General features: G+C 53.0%; 1 protein-coding gene across 4 annotated transcripts in view; it reads right to left on the bottom strand.

The window, feature by feature from the left end:
* TBC1D5 (TBC1 domain family member 5) overlaps positions 1-20976 on the bottom strand; it is a 1391198-nt gene that overhangs the window by 548853 nt on the left and 821369 nt on the right. For all 4 annotated transcript variants that reach the window (XM_069212078.1, XM_069212077.1, XM_069212079.1 and 1 more), the window contains one exon: positions 402-504. In XM_069212078.1, the coding sequence (XP_069068179.1) occupies positions 402-504 (103 nt within the window). The remainder of the gene's footprint in view (positions 1-401; positions 505-20976) is intronic.

Genomic DNA, 20976 nt, shown 5'->3' with positions numbered 1-20976 from the left:
AAATGGCCTGGGCTGGTATTCCTCCCTCCAGTGACATGCAGACAAAGGAAGCTGTGCTACAGAAGAACCTCAATATTAGGGGGGTAGAGAGCAACAACATGTGCATCAGATAAAGCAGCTCCCCCCCCCCCCCCCCCAGACCTGCCACACTACACAACTCCCCTGCAGACACCATCGAGCAGCGTGTTGCTACCCTCACAATGTCTCCAAGATATTACAGGACGCAGCCACGGACTTAGCATTCTGCAGAACATGGAGCTCACCGTGCAGGTGCGGCGCATCCTATTGTGTTTGGGGGGGGACCCCAGACACAATGCGCCCCTATTATGCGCTAATCATCCCCATGCGGCACACAACATCATTTGAAATAATCGGAGCCACCTGTAGCAAATCTCCTTTACCTGTTTGTAAAGTAATTGTTCGTTTTCTCGTGCGAAGCAGAAGAGGACATCTGTGAGGATCTTACGGACGGCTTCCTGCTGGAAGTACTGCATCTCGGGAAACCTGGAGGACAAGGGGAGGAAAGACAGGGCTTGAGGAAAGCATCTCAGGAAACCTGGAGGACAAGGGGAGGAAAGACAGGGCTTGAGGAAAGCATCTCAGGAAACCTTGAGGACAAGGGGAGGAAAGGACAGGGATTGAAGAAAGCATCTCTGGATACCTAGAGGACAAGGGGAGGAAAGGACAGGGCTTGAAGAAAGCATCTCAGGAAACCTGGAGGAAAGGACAGGGACTGAAGAAAGCATCTCAGGAAACCTGGAGGACAAGGGGAGGAAAGACAGGGCTTGATGAAAGCATCTCGGGAAACCTGGAGGACAAGGGGAGGAAAGAAAGGGCTTGAGGAAGGCATCTCGGGAAACCTGGAGGACAAGGGGAGGAAAGACAGGGCTTGAGGAAAGCATCTCAGGAAACCTGGAGGAAAGGACAGGCATTGAAGAAAGCATCTCAGAAAACCTGGACAACAAGGGAAGGGAAGACAGGACTTGAAGAAAGCTTCTCAGGAAACCTGGATGACAAGGGGAGGAAAGACAGGGCTTGAGGAAAGCATCTCATGAAACCTGGAGGACGGGGGGGGGGGGGGGGGGGAGAGACAGGGCTTTAAGAAAGCATCTCAGGAAACCTTGAGGACAAGGGAAGGGAAGACGGGGCTTGAAGAAAGCATCTCAGGAAACCTGGAGGACAAGGGGAGGAAAGACAGGGCTTGAAGAAAGCATTTCAGGAAACAGAGGACAAGGGAAGGGAAGACGGGGCTTTAAGAAAGCTCCTCAGGAAAACTTGAGGACAAGGGAAGGGAAGAGAAGACAGGACATGAAAGCACCTCAGGAAACCTGGAGGACAAGGGGAGGAAAGACAGGGCTTGAAGAAAGCATCTCAGAAAACAGAGGACAAGGGAAGGGAAGACGGGGCTTTAAGAAAGCTCCTCAGGAAACCTTGAGGACAAGGGAAGGGAAGAGAAGACAGGACATGAAAGCACCTCAGGAAACCTGGAGGACAAGGGGAGGAAAGACAGGGCTTGAGGAAAGCATCTCAGGAAACCTGGAGGACAAGGGGAGGGAAGACAGAACTTGAGGAAAGCATCCAGGAAACCTGGAGGACAAGGGAAGGGAAGACAGGGCTTGAGGAAAGCATCCAGGAGGGAATGGACAACCCTAAAGGAGCCTGTATTCAAGGAGTCGGATTCAAGTGAGGGGACTGAGGGACAGGAGGGGGAACAACCCTACAGGACCCTGTATTCTAAGAGACGGATTGAAATGAGGGGACTGCAGAACAGGAGGGGACACAACCCTACAGGACCGTGTATTCTAAGAGACGGATTGAAATGAGGGGACTGCAGGACAGCAGGGGACACAACCACACAGGACCCTGTATTCTAAGAGATGGATTGAAATGAGGGGACTGCAGGACAGCAGGGGACACAACCATACAGGACCCTGTATTCTAAGAGTCCGAGGCAAGAAGAGTGTGTGTGGAAAGAGAGAAAGGGTGAGCAGGGCCAGAGAGAACATAGCCCTACAGGACTCTGTATTGTAAGAGTTTTTTTTGGGGGGGGAGGGCAGAGAGAGGATATTTTGGGACAGAAGGGGACACAACCACACCATGTATTCTAAGAGTCCGGCAAGAGAAGCAATAGTGTGGGACAGAAACCTACGGGAGCCTGTATTCTAAGAGAGTCCAGAGAGAGGTGATAGTGTGAGACAGGAGGGGACACAACCCTAAGGGACCCTGTATTCTAAGAGAGTCCAGGGAGAGGTGATAGTGTGAGACAGGAGGGGACACAACCCTACCGACCCTGCATTTTAAGAGAGTCCAGGGACAGAGGCGATAGTGTGAGACAGGAGGGGACACAACCCTAAGGGACCCTGTATTCTAACAGAGTCTGGGGAGAGGCAACAGTGTGAGACAGGCAGGGAACACAACCCTGCGTATTAAGACAGTCCGGGGAGAGGCGATAGTGTGAGACCGGAGGGGACACAACCCTACCGACCCTGCATTTTAAGAGAGTCTGGGGAGAGGCGATAGTGTGAGACAGGAGGGGACACAACCCTAAGGGACCCTGTATTCTAAGAGAGTCAGGGGAGAGGCAACAGTGTGAGACAGGCAGGGAACACAACCCTGCGTATTAAGACAGTCCGGGGAGAGGCGATAGTGTGAGACCGGAGGGGACACAACCCTACCGACCCTGCATTTTAAGAGAGTCTGGGGAGAGGCGATAGTGCGAGACAGGAGGGGACACAACCCTACCGACCCAGCGTTCTAAGAGTCTTGGGAGAGAGGCAATAGTGCGAGACAGGCAGGTACATACCCTACAGGACCCTGCAGTCTAAGAATGTCCAGGGAGAGGCGATAGTGTGAGACAGGAGGGGACACAACCCTACCGACCCTGCGTTCTAAGAGTCTTGGGAGAGAGGCGATAGTGCGAGACAGGCGGGTACATACCCTACAGGACCCTGCAGTCTAAGAAAGTCCAGGGAGAGGCGATAGTGTGAGACAGGAGGGGACACAACCCTACTGTAGGAAGTTGGCTCTGTATGTACTATTTCAAAGTAAGAAATAGCATGCACAGAGTCCATGGGTTCCCCTTAGAGGTAAGATAGTGGCAAAAAGAGATAATTCTAATGCTCTATTTTGTGGTAGTGTGGTCGAGCAGTAGGCTTATCAGAGGGTAGTGTTAAGCATTTGTTGTACACACACAGGCAATAAATGAGGAACACACACTCAAAGAAAATTCCAGGCCAATAGGTTTTTATATAGAAAAATATATTTTCTTAGTTTATTTTAAGAACCACAGGTTCAAGATTTACAAACAATACTTTAAATGAAAGGTATTTCACATAGGAACTTTGAATTACCAAATAGCATATAAAGTTTTCACACAAATGGCAATAAGCTATTTTAAAACTGGACACTGCAATTTTCAACAGTTCCTGGGGGAGGTAAGTGTTTGTTAGTTTTGCAGGTAAGTAAACCACCTACAGGGTTCAAAGTTGGGTCCAAGGTAGCCCACCGTTGGGGATTCAGGGCAACCCCAAAGTTACCACACCAGCAGCTCAGGGCCGGTCAGGTGCAGAGGTCAAAAGTGGTGCCCAAAACGCAGAGGCTTCAATGGAGAAGGGGGTGCCCCGGTTCCAGTCTGCCAGCAGGTGAGTACCTGCGTCTTCGGAGGGCAGACCAGGGGGGTTTTGTAGGGCTCCGGGGGGGACACAAGTCAGCACAAAAAGTACACCCTCAGCGGCACGGGGCGGCAGGGTGCAGTGTGCAAACAGGCGTCGGATTTGCAATGTAGTTCAATGGGAGACCCAGGGGTCTCTTCAGCGATGCAGGCAGGCAAGGGGGGGGGGCTCCTCGGGGTAGCCACCACCTGGGCAAGGGAGTGGGCCACCTGGGGGTCACTCCTGCACTGGAGGTCGGATCCTTCAGGTCCTGGGGGCTGCGGGTGCAGTGTCCTTACCAGGCGTCGGGTCTTTGAAGCAGGCAGTCGCGGTCAGGGGGAGCCTCTGGATTCCCTCTGCAGGCGTTGCTGTGGGGGCTCAGGGGGGTCAACTCTGGCTACTCACGGGCTCGCAGTCGCCGGGGAGTCCTCCTGTAGTGTTGGTTCTCCACAAGTCGAGCCGGGGGCGTCGGGTGCAGAGTGCAAAGTCTCACGCTTCCGGCGGGAAACGTGTGTTCTTTAAAAGTTGCTTCTTTGTTGCAAAGATGTTTCTTCTTTGGAGCAGAGCCGCTGTCCTCTGGAGTTCTTGGTCCTTTTAGATGCAGGGTAGTCCTCTGAGGCTTCAGAGGTCACTGGACCCTGTGGAACGCGTCGCTGTAGCAGTTCTTTTGAAGTTTGGAGACAGGCCGGTAGAGCTGGGGCCAAAGCAGTTGGTGTCTCCGTCTTCTCTGCAGGATTTTCAGCTCAGCAGTCCTGGGGGGTTAGTAGCCAATGGCTACTAGCCCTGAGGGTGGCTACACCCTCTTTGTGCCTCCTCCCTGAGGGGAGGGGGGCACATCCCTAATCCTATTGGGGGAATACTCCATCTGCAAGATGGAGGATTTCTAAAAGTCAGAGTCACCTCAGCTCAGGACACCTTAGGGGCTGTCCTGACTGGCCAGTGACTCCTCCTTGTTTTCTCATTATCTCCTCCGGCCTTGCCGCCAAAAGTGGGGCCGTGGCCGGAGGCGGCAGGCAACTCCACTAGCTGGAGTGCCCTGGGGTGCTGTAACAAAGGGGGTGAGCCTTTGAGGCTCACCGCCAGGTGTTACAGTTCCTGCAGGGGGAGGTGAGAAGCACCTTCACCCAGTACAGGCTTTGTTACTAGCCACAGAGTGACAAAGGCACTCTCCCCATGTGGCCAGCAACATGTCTGGTGTGTGGCAGGCTGCTAAAACTAGTCAGCCCACACTGGAAGTCAGGTATGGTTTCAGGGGGCATCTCTAAGATGACCTCTGGGGTGTATTTTACAATAAAATGTACACTGGCATCAGTGTGCATTTATTGTGCTGAGAAGTTTGATACCAAACTTCCCAGTTTTCAGTGTAGCCATTATGGTGCTGTGGAGTTCGTGTATGACAGACTCCCAGACCATATACTCTTATGGCTACCCTGCACTTACAATGTCTAAGGTTTTGCTTAGGCACTGTAGGGGCATAATGCTCATGCACTTATGCCCTCACCTATGGTATAGTGCACCCTGCCTTAGGGCTGTAAGGCCTATTTGAGGGGTGACTTATCTATGCCATGGGCAGTGTGAGGTTGGCATGGCACCCGGAGGGGAGTGCCATGTCGACTTAGTCATTTTATCCCCACCAGCACACACAAGCTGGCAAGTAGTGTGCCTGTGCTGAGTGAGGGGTCCCCAGGGTGGCATAAGATATGCTGCAGCCCTTAGAGACCTTCCCTGGCATCAGGGCCCTTGGTACCAGGGGTACCAGTTACAAGGGACTTACCTGGATGCCAGGGTGTGCCAATTGTGGAAACAAAAGTACAGGTTAGGGAAAGAACACTGGTGCTGGGGCCTGGTTAGCAGGCCTCAGCACACTTTCAAATCATAACTTGGCATCAGCAAAGGCAAAAAGTCAGGGGGTAACCATGCCAAGGAGGCATTTCCTTACACCTACCAACCCTGCATTTTAAGAGAGTCCAGGGAGAGGTGAAAGTGTGGGACAGGAGGGTACATACCCTACCGACCCTGAATCCTAAGAGTCCGGGAGAGACGATAGTGTGGGACAGGCGGGGACACAACCCTACCAACCCTGCATTTTAAGAGAGTCCGGTGAGAGGCGATAGTGCTAGACAGGAGGGGAGACAACCCTAAGGGACCCTGTATTCTAAGAGAGTCTGGGGAGAGGCGATAATGCGAGACAGGCGGGGACACGACCCTAAGGGACCCTGTATTCTAAGAGAGTCCAGGGAGAGGTGATAGTGTGAGACAGGAGGGGACACAACCCTAAGGGACCCTGTATTCTAAGAGAGTCTGGGGAGAGGTGATTGTGTGAGACAGGAGGGGACACAACCATAACAACCTTGCATTTTAAGAGAGTCCAGGGAGAGAGGCGATAGTGTGAGACAGGAGGGGACAAAACCCTAAGGGACCCTGGATTCTAAGAGAGTCCAGGGAGAGGCGACAGTGTGAGACAGGAGGGTACACAACCCTACCGACCCTGCATTTTAAGAGAGTCTGGGGAGAGGTGACAGTGCTAGACAGGAGGGGATACAACCCTAAGGGACCCTGTATTCTAAGAGAGTCTGGGGAGAGGCGATAGTGTGAGACAGGAGGAGACACAACCCTAAGGGACCCTGTATTCTAAGAGAGTCTGGGGAGAGGTGATAGGGTGAGACAGGCGGGGACACAACCCTAAGGGACCCTGTATTCTAAGAGAGTCTGGGGAGAGGTGATAATGCGAGACAGGTGGGGACACAACCCTAAGGGACCCTGTTTTCTAAGAGAGTCCAGGGAGAGGTGATAGGGTGAGACAGGAGGGGACACAACCCTACGGGACCCTGAATTCTAAGAGTCTGGGGAGAGAGGCGATAGTGTGAGACAGGAGGGGACACAACCGTAAGGGACCCTGTATTCTTAGAGAGTCTGGGGAGAGGCGATAGTGTGAGACAGGAGGAGACACAACCCTAAGGGACCCTGTATTCTAAGAGAGTCCGGGGAGAGGCGATAGGGTGAGACAGGAGGGGACACAACCCTAAGGGACCCTGTATTCTAAGAGAGTCCGGGGAGAGGCGATAGGGTGAGACAGGAGGGGACACAACCCTAAGGGACCCTGTATTCTAAGAGAGTCCGGGGAGAGGCGATAGGGTGAGACAGGAGGGGACACAACCCTAAGGGACCCTGTATTCTAAGAGAGTCCGGGGAGAGGTGATAGGGTGAGACAGGAGGGGACACAACCCTAAGGGACCCTGTATTCTAAGAGAGTCCGGGGAGAGGCGATAGGGTGAGACAGGAGGGACACAAACCTAAGGGACCCTGTATTCTAAGAGAGTCCGGGGACAGGTGATAGGGTGAGACAGGAGGGGACACAACCCCAAGGGACCCTGTATTCTAAGAGAGTCCGGGGAGAGGTGATAGTGCGAGACAGGAGGGGACACAACCCTACGGGACCCTGTATTCTAAAAGTCTGGGGAGAGGTGACAGTGCTAGACAGGAGGGGATACAACCCTAAGGGACCCTGTATTCTAAGAGAGTCTGGGGAGAGGCGATAGTGTGAGACAGGAGGAGACACAACCCTAAGGGACCCTGTATTCTAAGAGAGTCTGGGGAGAGGTGATAGGGTGAGACAGGCGGGGACACAACCCTAAGGGACCCTGTATTCTAAGAGAGTCTGGGGAGAGGTGATAATGCGAGACAGGTGGGGACACAACCCTAAGGGACCCTGTATTCTAAGAGAGTCCAGGGAGAGGTGATAGGGTGAGACAGGAGGGGACACAACCCCAATGGACCCTGTATTCTAAGAGAGTCCGGGGAGAGGTGATAGTGCGAGACAGGAGGGTACACAACCCTACCGACCCTGCATTTTAAGAGAGTCTGGGGAGAGGTGACAGTGCTAGACAGGAGGGGATACAACCCTAAGGGACCCTGTATTCTAAGAGAGTCTGGGGAGAGGCGATAGTGTGAGACAGGAGGAGACACAACCCTAAGGGACCCTGTATTCTAAGAGAGTCTGGGGAGAGGTGATAGGGTGAGACAGGCGGGGACACAACCCTAAGGGACCCTGTATTCTAAGAGAGTCTGGGGAGAGGTGATAATGCGAGACAGGTGGGGACACAACCCTAAGGGACCCTGTATTCTAAGAGAGTCCAGGGAGAGGTGATAGGGTGAGACAGGAGGGGACACAACCCTACGGGACCCTGAATTCTAAGAGTCTGGGGAGAGAGGCGATAGTGTGAGACAGGAGGGGACACAACCCTAAGGGACCCTGTATTCTTAGAGAGTCTGGGGAGAGGCGATAGTGTGAGACAGGAGGAGACACAACCCTAAGGGACCCTGTATTCTAAGAGAGTCCGGGGAGAGGCGATAGGGTGAGACAGGAGGGGACACAACCCTACCGACCCAGCGTTCTAAGAGTCTTGGGAGAGAGGCAATAGTGCGAGACAGGCGGGTACATACCCTACAGGACCCTGCAGTCTAAGAATGTCCAGGGAGAGGCGATAGTGTGAGACAGGAGGGGACACAACCCTACCGACCCTGCGTTCTAAGAGTCTTGGGAGAGAGGCGATAGTGCGAGACAGGCGGGTACATACCCTACAGGACCCTGCAGTCTAAGAAAGTCCAGGGAGAGGCGATAGTGTGAGACAGGAGGGGACACAACCCTACTGTAGGAAGTTGGCTCTGTATGTACTATTTCAAAGTAAGAAATAGCATGCACAGAGTCCATGGGTTCCCCTTAGAGGTAAGATAGTGGCAAAAAGAGATAATTCTAATGCTCTATTTTGTGGTAGTGTGGTCGAGCAGTAGGCTTATCAGAGGGTAGTGTTAAGCATTTGTTGTACACACACAGGCAATAAATGAGGAACACACACTCAAAGAAAATTCCAGGCCAATAGGTTTTTATATAGAAAAATATATTTTCTTAGTTTATTTTAAGAACCACAGGTTCAAGATTTACAAACAATACTTTAAATGAAAGGTATTTCACATAGGAACTTTGAATTACCAAATAGCATATAAAGTTTTCACACAAATGGCAATAAGCTATTTTAAAACTGGACACTGCAATTTTCAACAGTTCCTGGGGGAGGTAAGTGTTTGTTAGTTTTGCAGGTAAGTAAACCACCTACAGGGTTCAAAGTTGGGTCCAAGGTAGCCCACCGTTGGGGATTCAGGGCAACCCCAAAGTTACCACACCAGCAGCTCAGGGCCGGTCAGGTGCAGAGGTCAAAAGTGGTGCCCAAAACGCAGAGGCTTCAATGGAGAAGGGGGTGCCCCGGTTCCAGTCTGCCAGCAGGTGAGTACCTGCGTCTTCGGAGGGCAGACCAGGGGGGTTTTGTAGGGCTCCGGGGGGGACACAAGTCAGCACAAAAAGTACACCCTCAGCGGCACGGGGCGGCAGGGTGCAGTGTGCAAACAGGCGTCGGATTTGCAATGTAGTTCAATGGGAGACCCAGGGGTCTCTTCAGCGATGCAGGCAGGCAAGGGGGGGGGGCTCCTCGGGGTAGCCACCACCTGGGCAAGGGAGTGGGCCACCTGGGGGTCACTCCTGCACTGGAGGTCGGATCCTTCAGGTCCTGGGGGCTGCGGGTGCAGTGTCCTTACCAGGCGTCGGGTCTTTGAAGCAGGCAGTCGCGGTCAGGGGGAGCCTCTGGATTCCGTCTGCAGGCGTTGCTGTGGGGGCTCAGGGGGGTCAACTCTGGCTACTCACGGGCTCGCAGTCGCCGGGGAGTCCTCCTGTAGTGTTGGTTCTCCACAAGTCGAGCCGGGGGCGTCGGGTGCAGAGTGCAAAGTCTCACGCTTCCGGCGGGAAACGTGTGTTCTTTAAAAGTTGCTTCTTTGTTGCAAAGATGTTTCTTCTTTGGAGCAGAGCCGCTGTCCTCTGGAGTTCTTGGTCCTTTTAGATGCAGGGTAGTCCTCTGAGGCTTCAGAGGTCACTGGACCCTGTGGAACGCGTCGCTGTAGCAGTTCTTTTGAAGTTTGGAGACAGGCCGGTAGAGCTGGGGCCAAAGCAGTTGGTGTCTCCGTCTTCTCTGCAGGATTTTCAGCTCAGCAGTCCTGGGGGGTTAGTAGCCAATGGCTACTAGCCCTGAGGGTGGCTACACCCTCTTTGTGCCTCCTCCCTGAGGGGAGGGGGGCACATCCCTAATCCTATTGGGGGAATACTCCATCTGCAAGATGGAGGATTTCTAAAAGTCAGAGTCACCTCAGCTCAGGACACCTTAGGGGCTGTCCTGACTGGCCAGTGACTCCTCCTTGTTTTCTCATTATCTCCTCCGGCCTTGCCGCCAAAAGTGGGGCCGTGGCCGGAGGCGGCAGGCAACTCCACTAGCTGGAGTGCCCTGGGGTGCTGTAACAAAGGGGGTGAGCCTTTGAGGCTCACCGCCAGGTGTTACAGTTCCTGCAGGGGGAGGTGAGAAGCACCTTCACCCAGTACAGGCTTTGTTACTAGCCACAGAGTGACAAAGGCACTCTCCCCATGTGGCCAGCAACATGTCTGGTGTGTGGCAGGCTGCTAAAACTAGTCAGCCCACACTGGAAGTCAGGTATGGTTTCAGGGGGCATCTCTAAGATGACCTCTGGGGTGTATTTTACAATAAAATGTACACTGGCATCAGTGTGCATTTATTGTGCTGAGAAGTTTGATACCAAACTTCCCAGTTTTCAGTGTAGCCATTATGGTGCTGTGGAGTTCGTGTATGACAGACTCCCAGACCATATACTCTTATGGCTACCCTGCACTTACAATGTCTAAGGTTTTGCTTAGGCACTGTAGGGGCATAATGCTCATGCACTTATGCCCTCACCTATGGTATAGTGCACCCTGCCTTAGGGCTGTAAGGCCTATTTGAGGGGTGACTTATCTATGCCATGGGCAGTGTGAGGTTGGCATGGCACCCGGAGGGGAGTGCCATGTCGACTTAGTCATTTTATCCCCACCAGCACACACAAGCTGGCAAGTAGTGTGCCTGTGCTGAGTGAGGGGTCCCCAGGGTGGCATAAGATATGCTGCAGCCCTTAGAGACCTTCCCTGGCATCAGGGCCCTTGGTACCAGGGGTACCAGTTACAAGGGACTTACCTGGATGCCAGGGTGTGCCAATTGTGGAAACAAAAGTACAGGTTAGGGAAAGAACACTGGTGCTGGGGCCTGGTTAGCAGGCCTCAGCACACTTTCAAATCATAACTTGGCATCAGCAAAGGCAAAAAGTCAGGGGGTAACCATGCCAAGGAGGCATTTCCTTACACCTACCAACCCTGCATTTTAAGAGAGTCCAGGGAGAGGTGAAAGTGTGGGACAGGAGGGTACATACCCTACCGACCCTGAATCCTAAGAGTCCGGGAGAGACGATAGTGTGGGACAGGCGGGGACACAACCCTACCAACCCTGCATTTTAAGAGAGTCCGGTGAGAGGCGATAGTGCTAGACAGGAGGGGAGACAACCCTAAGGGACCCTGTATTCTAAGAGAGTCTGGGGAGAGGCGATAATGCGAGACAGGCGGGGACACGACCCTAAGGGACCCTGTATTCTAAGAGAGTCCAGGGAGAGGTGATAGTGTGAGACAGGAGGGGACACAACCCTAAGGGACCCTGTATTCTAAGAGAGTCTGGGGAGAGGTGATTGTGTGAGACAGGAGGGGACACAACCATAACAACCTTGCATTTTAAGAGAGTCCAGGGAGAGAGGCGATAGTGTGAGACAGGAGGGGACAAAACCCTAAGGGACCCTGGATTCTAAGAGAGTCCAGGGAGAGGCGACAGTGTGAGACAGGAGGGTACACAACCCTACCGACCCTGCATTTTAAGAGAGTCTGGGGAGAGGTGACAGTGCTAGACAGGAGGGGATACAACCCTAAGGGACCCTGTATTCTAAGAGAGTCTGGGGAGAGGCGATAGTGTGAGACAGGAGGAGACACAACCCTAAGGGACCCTGTATTCTAAGAGAGTCTGGGGAGAGGTGATAGGGTGAGACAGGCGGGGACACAACCCTAAGGGACCCTGTATTCTAAGAGAGTCTGGGGAGAGGTGATAATGCGAGACAGGTGGGGACACAACCCTAAGGGACCCTGTTTTCTAAGAGAGTCCAGGGAGAGGTGATAGGGTGAGACAGGAGGGGACACAACCCTACGGGACCCTGAATTCTAAGAGTCTGGGGAGAGAGGCGATAGTGTGAGACAGGAGGGGACACAACCGTAAGGGACCCTGTATTCTTAGAGAGTCTGGGGAGAGGCGATAGTGTGAGACAGGAGGAGACACAACCCTAAGGGACCCTGTATTCTAAGAGAGTCCGGGGAGAGGCGATAGGGTGAGACAGGAGGGGACACAACCCTAAGGGACCCTGTATTCTAAGAGAGTCCGGGGAGAGGCGATAGGGTGAGACAGGAGGGGACACAACCCTAAGGGACCCTGTATTCTAAGAGAGTCCGGGGAGAGGCGATAGGGTGAGACAGGAGGGGACACAACCCTAAGGGACCCTGTATTCTAAGAGAGTCCGGGGAGAGGTGATAGGGTGAGACAGGAGGGGACACAACCCTAAGGGACCCTGTATTCTAAGAGAGTCCGGGGAGAGGCGATAGGGTGAGACAGGAGGGACACAAACCTAAGGGACCCTGTATTCTAAGAGAGTCCGGGGACAGGTGATAGGGTGAGACAGGAGGGGACACAACCCCAAGGGACCCTGTATTCTAAGAGAGTCCGGGGAGAGGTGATAGTGCGAGACAGGAGGGGACACAACCCTACGGGACCCTGTATTCTAAAAGTCTGGGGAGAGGTGACAGTGCTAGACAGGAGGGGATACAACCCTAAGGGACCCTGTATTCTAAGAGTCTGGGGAGAGGCGATAGTGTGAGACAGGAGGAGACACAACCCTAAGGGACCCTGTATTCTAAGAGAGTCTGGGGAGAGGTGATAGGGTGAGACAGGCGGGGACACAACCCTAAGGGACCCTGTATTCTAAGAGAGTCTGGGGAGAGGTGATAATGCGAGACAGGTGGGGACACAACCCTAAGGGACCCTGTATTCTAAGAGAGTCCAGGGAGAGGTGATAGGGTGAGACAGGAGGGGACACAACCCCAAGGGACCCTGTATTCTAAGAGAGTCCGGGGAGAGGTGATAGTGCGAGACAGGAGGGTACACAACCCTACCGACCCTGCATTTTAAGAGAGTCTGGGGAGAGGTGACAGTGCTAGACAGGAGGGGATACAACCCTAAGGGACCCTGTATTCTAAGAGAGTCTGGGGAGAGGCGATAGTGTGAGACAGGAGGAGACACAACCCTAAGGGACCCTGTATTCTAAGAGAGTCTGGGGAGAGGTGATAGGGTGAGACAGGCGGGGACACAACCCTAAGGGACCCTGTATTCTAAGAGAGTCTGGGGAGAGGTGATAATGCGAGACAGGTGGGGACACAACCCTAAGGGACCCTGTATTCTAAGCGAGTCCAGGGAGAGGTGATAGGGTGAGACAGGAGGGGACACAACCCTACGGGACCCTGAATTCTAAGAGTCTGAGGAGAGAGGCGATAGTGTGAGACAGGAGGGGACACAACCCTAAGGGACCCTGTATTCTTAGAGAGTCTGGGGAGAGGCGATAGTGTGAGACAGGAGGAGACACAACCCTAAGGGACCCTGTATTCTAAGAGAGTCCGGGGAGAGGCGATAGGGTGAGACAGGAGGGGACACAACCCTACCGACCCAGCGTTCTAAGAGTCTTGGGAGAGAGGCAATAGTGCGAGACAGGCGGGTACATACCCTACAGGACCCTGCAGTCTAAGAATGTCCAGGGAGAGGCGATAGTGTGAGACAGGAGGGGACACAACCCTACCGACCCTGCGTTCTAAGAGTCTTGGGAGAGAGGCGATAGTGCGAGACAGGCGGGTACATACCCTACAGGACCCTGCAGTCTAAGAAAGTCCAGGGAGAGGCGATAGTGTGAGACAGGAGGGGACACAACCCTACTGTAGGAAGTTGGCTCTGTATGTACTATTTCAAAGTAAGAAATAGCATGCACAGAGTCCATGGGTTCCCCGTAGAGGTAAGATAGTGGCAAAAAGAGATAATTCTAATGCTCTATTTTGTGGTAGTGTGGTCGAGCAGTAGGCTTATCAGAGGGTAGTGTTAAGCATTTGTTGTACACACACAGGCAATAAATGAGGAACACACACTCAAAGAAAATTCCAGGCCAATAGGTTTTTATATAGAAAAATATATTTTCTTAGTTTATTTTAAGAACCACAGGTTCAAGATTTACAAACAATACTTTAAATGAAAGGTATTTCACATAGGAACTTTGAATTACCAAATAGCATATAAAGTTTTCACACAAATGGCAATAAGCTATTTTAAAACTGGACACTGCAATTTTCAACAGTTCCTGGGGGAGGTAAGTGTTTGTTAGTTTTGCAGGTAAGTAAACCACCTACAGGGTTCAAAGTTGGGTCCAAGGTAGCCCACCGTTGGGGATTCAGGGCAACCCCAAAGTTACCACACCAGCAGCTCAGGGCCGGTCAGGTGCAGAGGTCAAAAGTGGTGCCCAAAACGCAGAGGCTTCAATGGAGAAGGGGGTGCCCCGGTTCCAGTCTGCCAGCAGGTGAGTACCTGCGTCTTCGGAGGGCAGACCAGGGGGGTTTTGTAGGGCTCCGGGGGGGACACAAGTCAGCACAAAAAGTACACCCTCAGCGGCACGGGGCGGCAGGGTGCAGTGTGCAAACAGGCGTCGGATTTGCAATGTAGTTCAATGGGAGACCCAGGGGTCTCTTCAGCGATGCAGGCAGGCAAGGGGGGGGGGCTCCTCGGGGTAGCCACCACCTGGGCAAGGGAGTGGGCCACCTGGGGGTCACTCCTGCACTGGAGGTCGGATCCTTCAGGTCCTGGGGGCTGCGGGTGCAGTGTCCTTACCAGGCGTCGGGTCTTTGAAGCAGGCAGTCGCGGTCAGGGGGAGCCTCTGGATTCCCTCTGCAGGCGTTGCTGTGGGGGCTCAGGGGGGTCAACTCTGGCTACTCACGGGCTCGCAGTCGCCGGGGAGTCCTCCTGTAGTGTTGGTTCTCCACAAGTCGAGCTGGGGGCGTCGGGTGCAGAGTGCAAAGTCTCACGCTTCCGCCGGGAAACGTGTGTTCTTTAAAAGTTGCTTCTTTGTTGCAAAGATGTTTCTTCTTTGGAGCAGAGCCGCTGTCCTCTGGAGTTCTTGGTCCTTTTAGATGCAGGGTAGTCCTCTGAGGCTTCAGAGGTCACTGGACCCTGTGGAACGCGTCGCTGTAGCAGTTCTTTTGAAGTTTGGAGACAGGCCGGTAGAGCTGGGGCCAAAGCAGTTGGTGTCTCCGTCTTCTCTGCAGGATTTTCAGCTCAGCAGTCCTGGGGGGTTAGTAGCCAATGGCTACTAGCCCTGAGGGTGGCTACACCCTCTTTGTGCCTCCTCCCTGAGGGGAGGGGGGCACATCCCTAATCCTATTGGGGGAATACTCCATCTGCAAGATGGAGGATTTCTAAAAGTCAGAGTCACCTCAGCTCAGGACACCTTAGGGGCTGTCCTGACTGGCCAGTGACTCCTCCTTGTTTTCTCATTATCTCCTCCGGCCTTGCCGCCAAAAGTGGGGCCGTGGCCGGAGGCGGCAGGCAACTCCACTAGCTGGAGTGCCCTGGGGTGCTGTAACAAAGGGGGTGAGCCTTTGAGGCTCACCGCCAGGTGTTACAGTTCCTGCAGGGGGAGGTGAGAAGCACCTTCACCCAGTACAGGCTTTGTTACTAGCCACAGAGTGACAAAGGCACTCTCCCCATGTGGCCAGCAACATGTCTGGTGTGTGGCAGGCTGCTAAAACTAGTCAGCCCACACTGGAAGTCAGGTATGGTTTCAGGGGGCATCTCTAAGATGACCTCTGGGGTGTATTTTACAATACAATGTACACTGGCATCAGTGTGCATTTATTGTGCTGAGAAGTTTGATACCAAACTTCCCAGTTTTCAGTGTAGCCATTATGGTGCTGTGGAGTTCGTGTATGACAGACTCCCAGACCATATACTCTTATGGCTACCCTGCACTTACAATGTCTAAGGTTTTGCTTAGGCACTGTAGGGGCATAATGCTCATGCACTTATGCCCTCACCTATGGTATAGTGCACCCTGCCTTAGGGCTGTAAGGCCTATTTGAGGGGTGACTTATCTATGCCATGGGCAGTGTGAGGTTGGCATGGCACCCGGAGGGGAGTGCCATGTCGACTTAGTCATTTTATCCCCACCAGCACACACAAGCTGGCAAGTAGTGTGCCTGTGCTGAGTGAGGGGTCCCCAGGGTGGCATAAGATATGCTGCAGCCCTTAGAGACCTTCCCTGGCATCAGGGCCCTTGGTACCAGGGGTACCAGTTACAAGGGACTTACCTGGATGCCAGGGTGTGCCAATTGTGGAAACAAAAGTACAGGTTAGGGAAAGAACACTGGTGCTGGGGCCTGGTTAGCAGGCCTCAGCACACTTTCAAATCATAACTTGGCATCAGCAAAGGCAAAAAGTCAGGGGGTAACCATGCCAAGGAGGCATTTCCTTACACCTACCAACCCTGCATTTTAAGAGAGTCCAGGGAGAGGTGAAAGTGTGGGACAGGAGGGTACATACCCTACCGACCCTGAATCCTAAGAGTCCGGGAGAGACGATAGTGTGGGACAGGCGGGGACACAACCCTACCAACCCTGCATTTTAAGAGAGTCCGGTGAGAGGCGATAGTGCTAGACAGGAGGGGAGACAACCCTAAGGGACCCTGTATTCTAAGAGAGTCTGGGGAGAGGCGATAATGCGAGACAGGCGGGGACACGACCCTAAGGGACCCTGTATTCTAAGAGAGTCCAGGGAGAGGTGATAGTGTGAGACAGGAGGGGACACAACCCTAAGGGACCCTGTATTCTAAGAGAGTCTGGGGAGAGGTGATTGTGTGAGACAGGAGGGGACACAACCATAACAACCTTGCATTTTAAGAGAGTCCAGGGAGAGAGGCGATAGTGTGAGACAGGAGGGGACAAAACCCTAAGGGACCCTGGATTCTAAGAGAGTCCAGGGAGAGGCGACAGTGTGAGACAGGAGGGTACACAACCCTACCGACCCTGCATTTTAAGAGAGTCTGGGGAGAGGTGACAGTGCTAGACAGGAGGGGATACAACCCTAAGGGACCCTGTATTCTAAGAGAGTCTGGGGAGAGGCGATAGTGTGAGACAGGAGGAGACACAACCCTAAGGGACCCTGTATTCTAAGAGAGTCTGGGGAGAGGTGATAGGGTGAGACAGGCGGGGACACAACCCTAAGGGACCCTGTATTCTAAGAGAGTCTGGGGAGAGGTGATAATGCGAGACAGGTGGGGACACAACCCTAAGGGACCCTGTATTCTAAGAGAGTCCAGGGAGAGGTGATAGGGTGAGACAGGAGGGGACACAACCCTACGGGACCCTGAATTCTAAGAGTCTGGGGAGAGAGGCGATAGTGTGAGACAGGAGGGGACACAACCCTAAGGGACCCTGTATTCTTAGAGAGTCTGGGGAGAGGCGATAGTGTGAGACAGGAGGAGACACAACCCTAAGGGACCCTGTATTCTAAGAGAGTCCGGGGAGAGGCGATAGGGTGAGACAGGAGGGGACACAACCCTAAGGGACCCTGTATTCTAAGAGAGTCCGGGGAGAGGCGATAGGGTGAGACAGGAGGGGACACAACCCTAAGGGACCCTGTATTCTAAGAGAGTCCGGGGAGAGGCGATAGGGTGAGACAGGAGGGGACACAACCCTAAGGGACCCTGTATTCTAAGAGAGTCCGGGGAGAGGTGATAGGGTGAGACAGGAGGGGACACAACCCTAAGGGACCCTGTATTCTAAGAGAGTCCGGGGAGAGGCGATAGGGTGAGACAGGAGGGACACAAACCTAAGGGACCCTGTATTCTAAGAGAGTCCGGGGACAGGTGGTAGGGTGAGACAGGAGGGGACACAACCCCAAGGGACCCTGTATTCTAAGAGAGTCCGGGGAGAGGTGATAGTGCGAGACAGGAGGGGACACAACCCTACGGGACCCTGTATTCTAAAAGTCTGGGGAGAGGTGACAGTGCTAGACAGGAGGGGATACAACCCTAAGGGACCCTGTATTCTAAGAGAGTCTGGGGAGAGGCGATAGTGTGAGACAGGAGGAGACACAACCCTAAGGGACCCTGTATTCTAAGAGAGTCTGGGGAGAGGTGATAGGGTGAGACAGGCGGGGACACAACCCTAAGGGACCCTGTATTCTAAGAGAGTCTGGGGAGAGGTGATAATGCGAGACAGGTGGGGACACAACCCTAAGGGACCCTGTATTCTAAGAGAGTCCAGGGAGAGGTGATAGGGTGAGACAGGAGGGGACACAACCCCAAGGGACCCTGTATTCTAAGAGAGTCCGGGGAGAGGTGATAGTGCGAGACAGGAGGGTACACAACCCTACCGACCCTGCATTTTAAGAGAGTCTGGGGAGAGGTGACAGTGCTAGACAGGAGGGGATACAACCCTAAGGGACCCTGTATTCTAAGAGAGTCTGGGGAGAGGCGATAGTGTGAGACAGGAGGAGACACAACCCTAAGGGACCCTGTATTCTAAGAGAGTCTGGGGAGAGGTGATAGGGTGAGACAGGCGGGGACACAACCCTAAGGGACCCTGTATTCTAAGAGAGTCTGGGGAGAGGTGATAATGCGAGACAGGTGGGGACACAACCCTAAGGGACCCTGTATTCTAAGAGAGTCCAGGGAGAGGTGATAGGGTGAGACAGGAGGGGACACAACCCTACGGGACCCTGAATTCTAAGAGTCTGGGGAGAGAGGCGATAGTGTGAGACAGGAGGGGACACAACCCTAAGGGACCCTGTATTCTTAGAGAGTCTGGGGAGAGGCGATAGTGTGAGACAGGAGGAGACACAACCCTAAGGGACCCTGTATTCTAAGAGAGTCCGGGGAGAGGCGATAGGGTGAGACAGGAGGGGACACAACCCTAAGGGACCCTGTATTCTAAGAGAGTCCGGGGAGAGGCGATAGGGTGAGACAGGAGGGGACACAACCCTAAGGGACCCTGTATTCTAAGAGAGTCCGGGGAGAGGCGATAGGGTGAGACAGGAGGGGACACAACCCTAAGGGACCCTGTATTCTAAGAGAGTCCGGGGAGAGGTGATAGGGTGAGACAGGAGGGGACACAACCCTAAGGGACCCTGTATTCTAAGAGAGTCCGGGGAGAGGCGATAGGGTGAGACAGGAGGGACACAAACCTAAGGGACCCTGTATTCTAAGAGAGTCCGGGGACAGGTGATAGGGTGAGACAGGAGGGGACACAACCCCAAGGGACCCTGTATTCTAAGAGAGTCCGGGGAGAGGTGATAGTGCGAGACAGGAGGGGACACAACCCTACGGGACCCTGTATTCTAAAAGTCTGGGGAGAGGTGATAATGCGAGACAGGCGGGGACATACCCCGCGGGACCCTGTATTATGACAGAATCTGTGGAGAGAGAGAGAGAGTGGTTTTGTGGGGGTGACTAAGGGTGTGTGTGGGACAAGAGGGGACAAAAAAAAACCAACAACATGACCATATATTCTAAGAGTCCGGGAGATAGAGGAGATGGTTGAGGCAGGAGGACCGTGTATTCCAACAGTAGTGGTGAAAAAGAGAACGGGCATGGTGGGGTTTCGGACAACATTTTATATTATTAATTATCAATCTGCTATGTTGTGTTTCTTCAAATGTTTTCATTGTGGAATAGTCTGATAAGTTTGAATATGTTTCATGTGACGCGATGATCCATCATACTACTGCAGGAGAGGGATCTGTGACGTGGAGCTGTGACCACTACTTTGAAGTATCCCCGGATCTACACAGCAAACTCATGAACTGCTTGAGCGACCCCACCGGTCAGAAAAGGGGGTTCAGTTTGTGAGGGGGCACCCTCACCAGCTCAATGTGCCCACTCTGGTTGGCTTAAGACACAGTTCTGAGGCAATCTCTGCTCAACCCAAGTACCTAAGGCACAAGCAGGCAAACCCCAGAGAAGTGGATGCTAAATTCAAGCAGTTTAAATAAACAATTTAAAATCAAGCAGCATTAATTAACAATTTCAAGGTAGAGAACACAACACAAAACTCACTGAGCCATCTAGAAAAATCAAGGAAAAATGAATAAGAAATTAGATGCCAAGAGCAACAAAACAGGTTAGGGAAATCAGAGATATGACTTTATAAACTTTTAAGGCAAGAAGGACTCAGACAAGGTCAAGCACTATGGGAAAACAGTTTGCGATGGCCCAGGACCTAGGCACAATTTCAGGCAGACTGCAATGGAGCGGAGGCCTCATACACCCACTAGTTTGTCCTAGTTAAATGTTTACCATTAGACATAGGGCCTCATTACGACCCTTGCGGTTTCAAGACCGCCAGGGTCGCCGTAGCGGTCCAGCCGCCAAATTACGACTGTGGCGGTAGCACTGCCATGTAACTGCTAGCGGAGACGGGGTGCAGGGGGCCCCAGGGAGGGCCCTGCACTGCCCATGCACCTGGCATGGGCAGTGCAGGGCACCCCCTGGCCAGCCCAGTCGCGATATTCACTGTCGGCTTTGGAGGCAGTGAACATCGCAATGGTGCTGGCGCACCCTACACACCACAGCGCTGCTGCCGGCTCTATTATGAGCCGGCGCCAATACTGTAGACCGTTTACTGCTGGGTCAGTGGGAGGAGGTGTCTCCGCCCACTGAACCAGCGGAGAACTCTTATAAAGGCACCTATCACTGGCAAACTGTTGGCCCGGGCATACTGGAAACATTCATGACGCCAGTGCCCAACTCTTGCATAATGCCATCAGTGGAGGGATGGTGAGAATCACTGGCACATGGTGGCCATTCATGGCACAATGGTATCCAGCCACCGCATAATGCTGGTCCTTGCTTAATTGTGATAAATCCTGGCATAATGGGCCCCATGAAATGATGATACCCACCCATAGCATAAGGCCTGATTCTGGCAGAATGGGGTAATGGCTGGCATACTGTGGACATTCATGGAGCTCTTCCCTGGCACAATGCTGATCGTTAATTGTTGGCATTTATATGCACAGTGGTGGCTTCCAACGCGTGGTGGCCTGCAGCGCACCCGACACATGGTGAAGGTGGCATGTGATGTGCATTCCTAACTCAAGTAAGGGAGGAGGCCAAGATGGTATTTAAAGAAAGTGATACATGGTGTCAAAACGTATATTTACTCAAAATAAGATGGTATTTCTTGACAAAAAAAGTTTTTTCATGATAAGGATATGCTTTTGTTGGGTGGAAACTGAATTCATGTTTCTCAAATGCAGAACTGTTACTTGAAGGAGTTTAATGA

Source organism: Pleurodeles waltl, chromosome 10 (genome assembly GCF_031143425.1).
Source record: "Pleurodeles waltl isolate 20211129_DDA chromosome 10, aPleWal1.hap1.20221129, whole genome shotgun sequence".
NCBI classification, from domain to species: domain Eukaryota; kingdom Metazoa; phylum Chordata; class Amphibia; order Caudata; family Salamandridae; genus Pleurodeles; species Pleurodeles waltl.
Note: the sequence above shows the minus strand (reverse complement) of the source record. Positions and strands in the feature narration are given on the sequence as shown.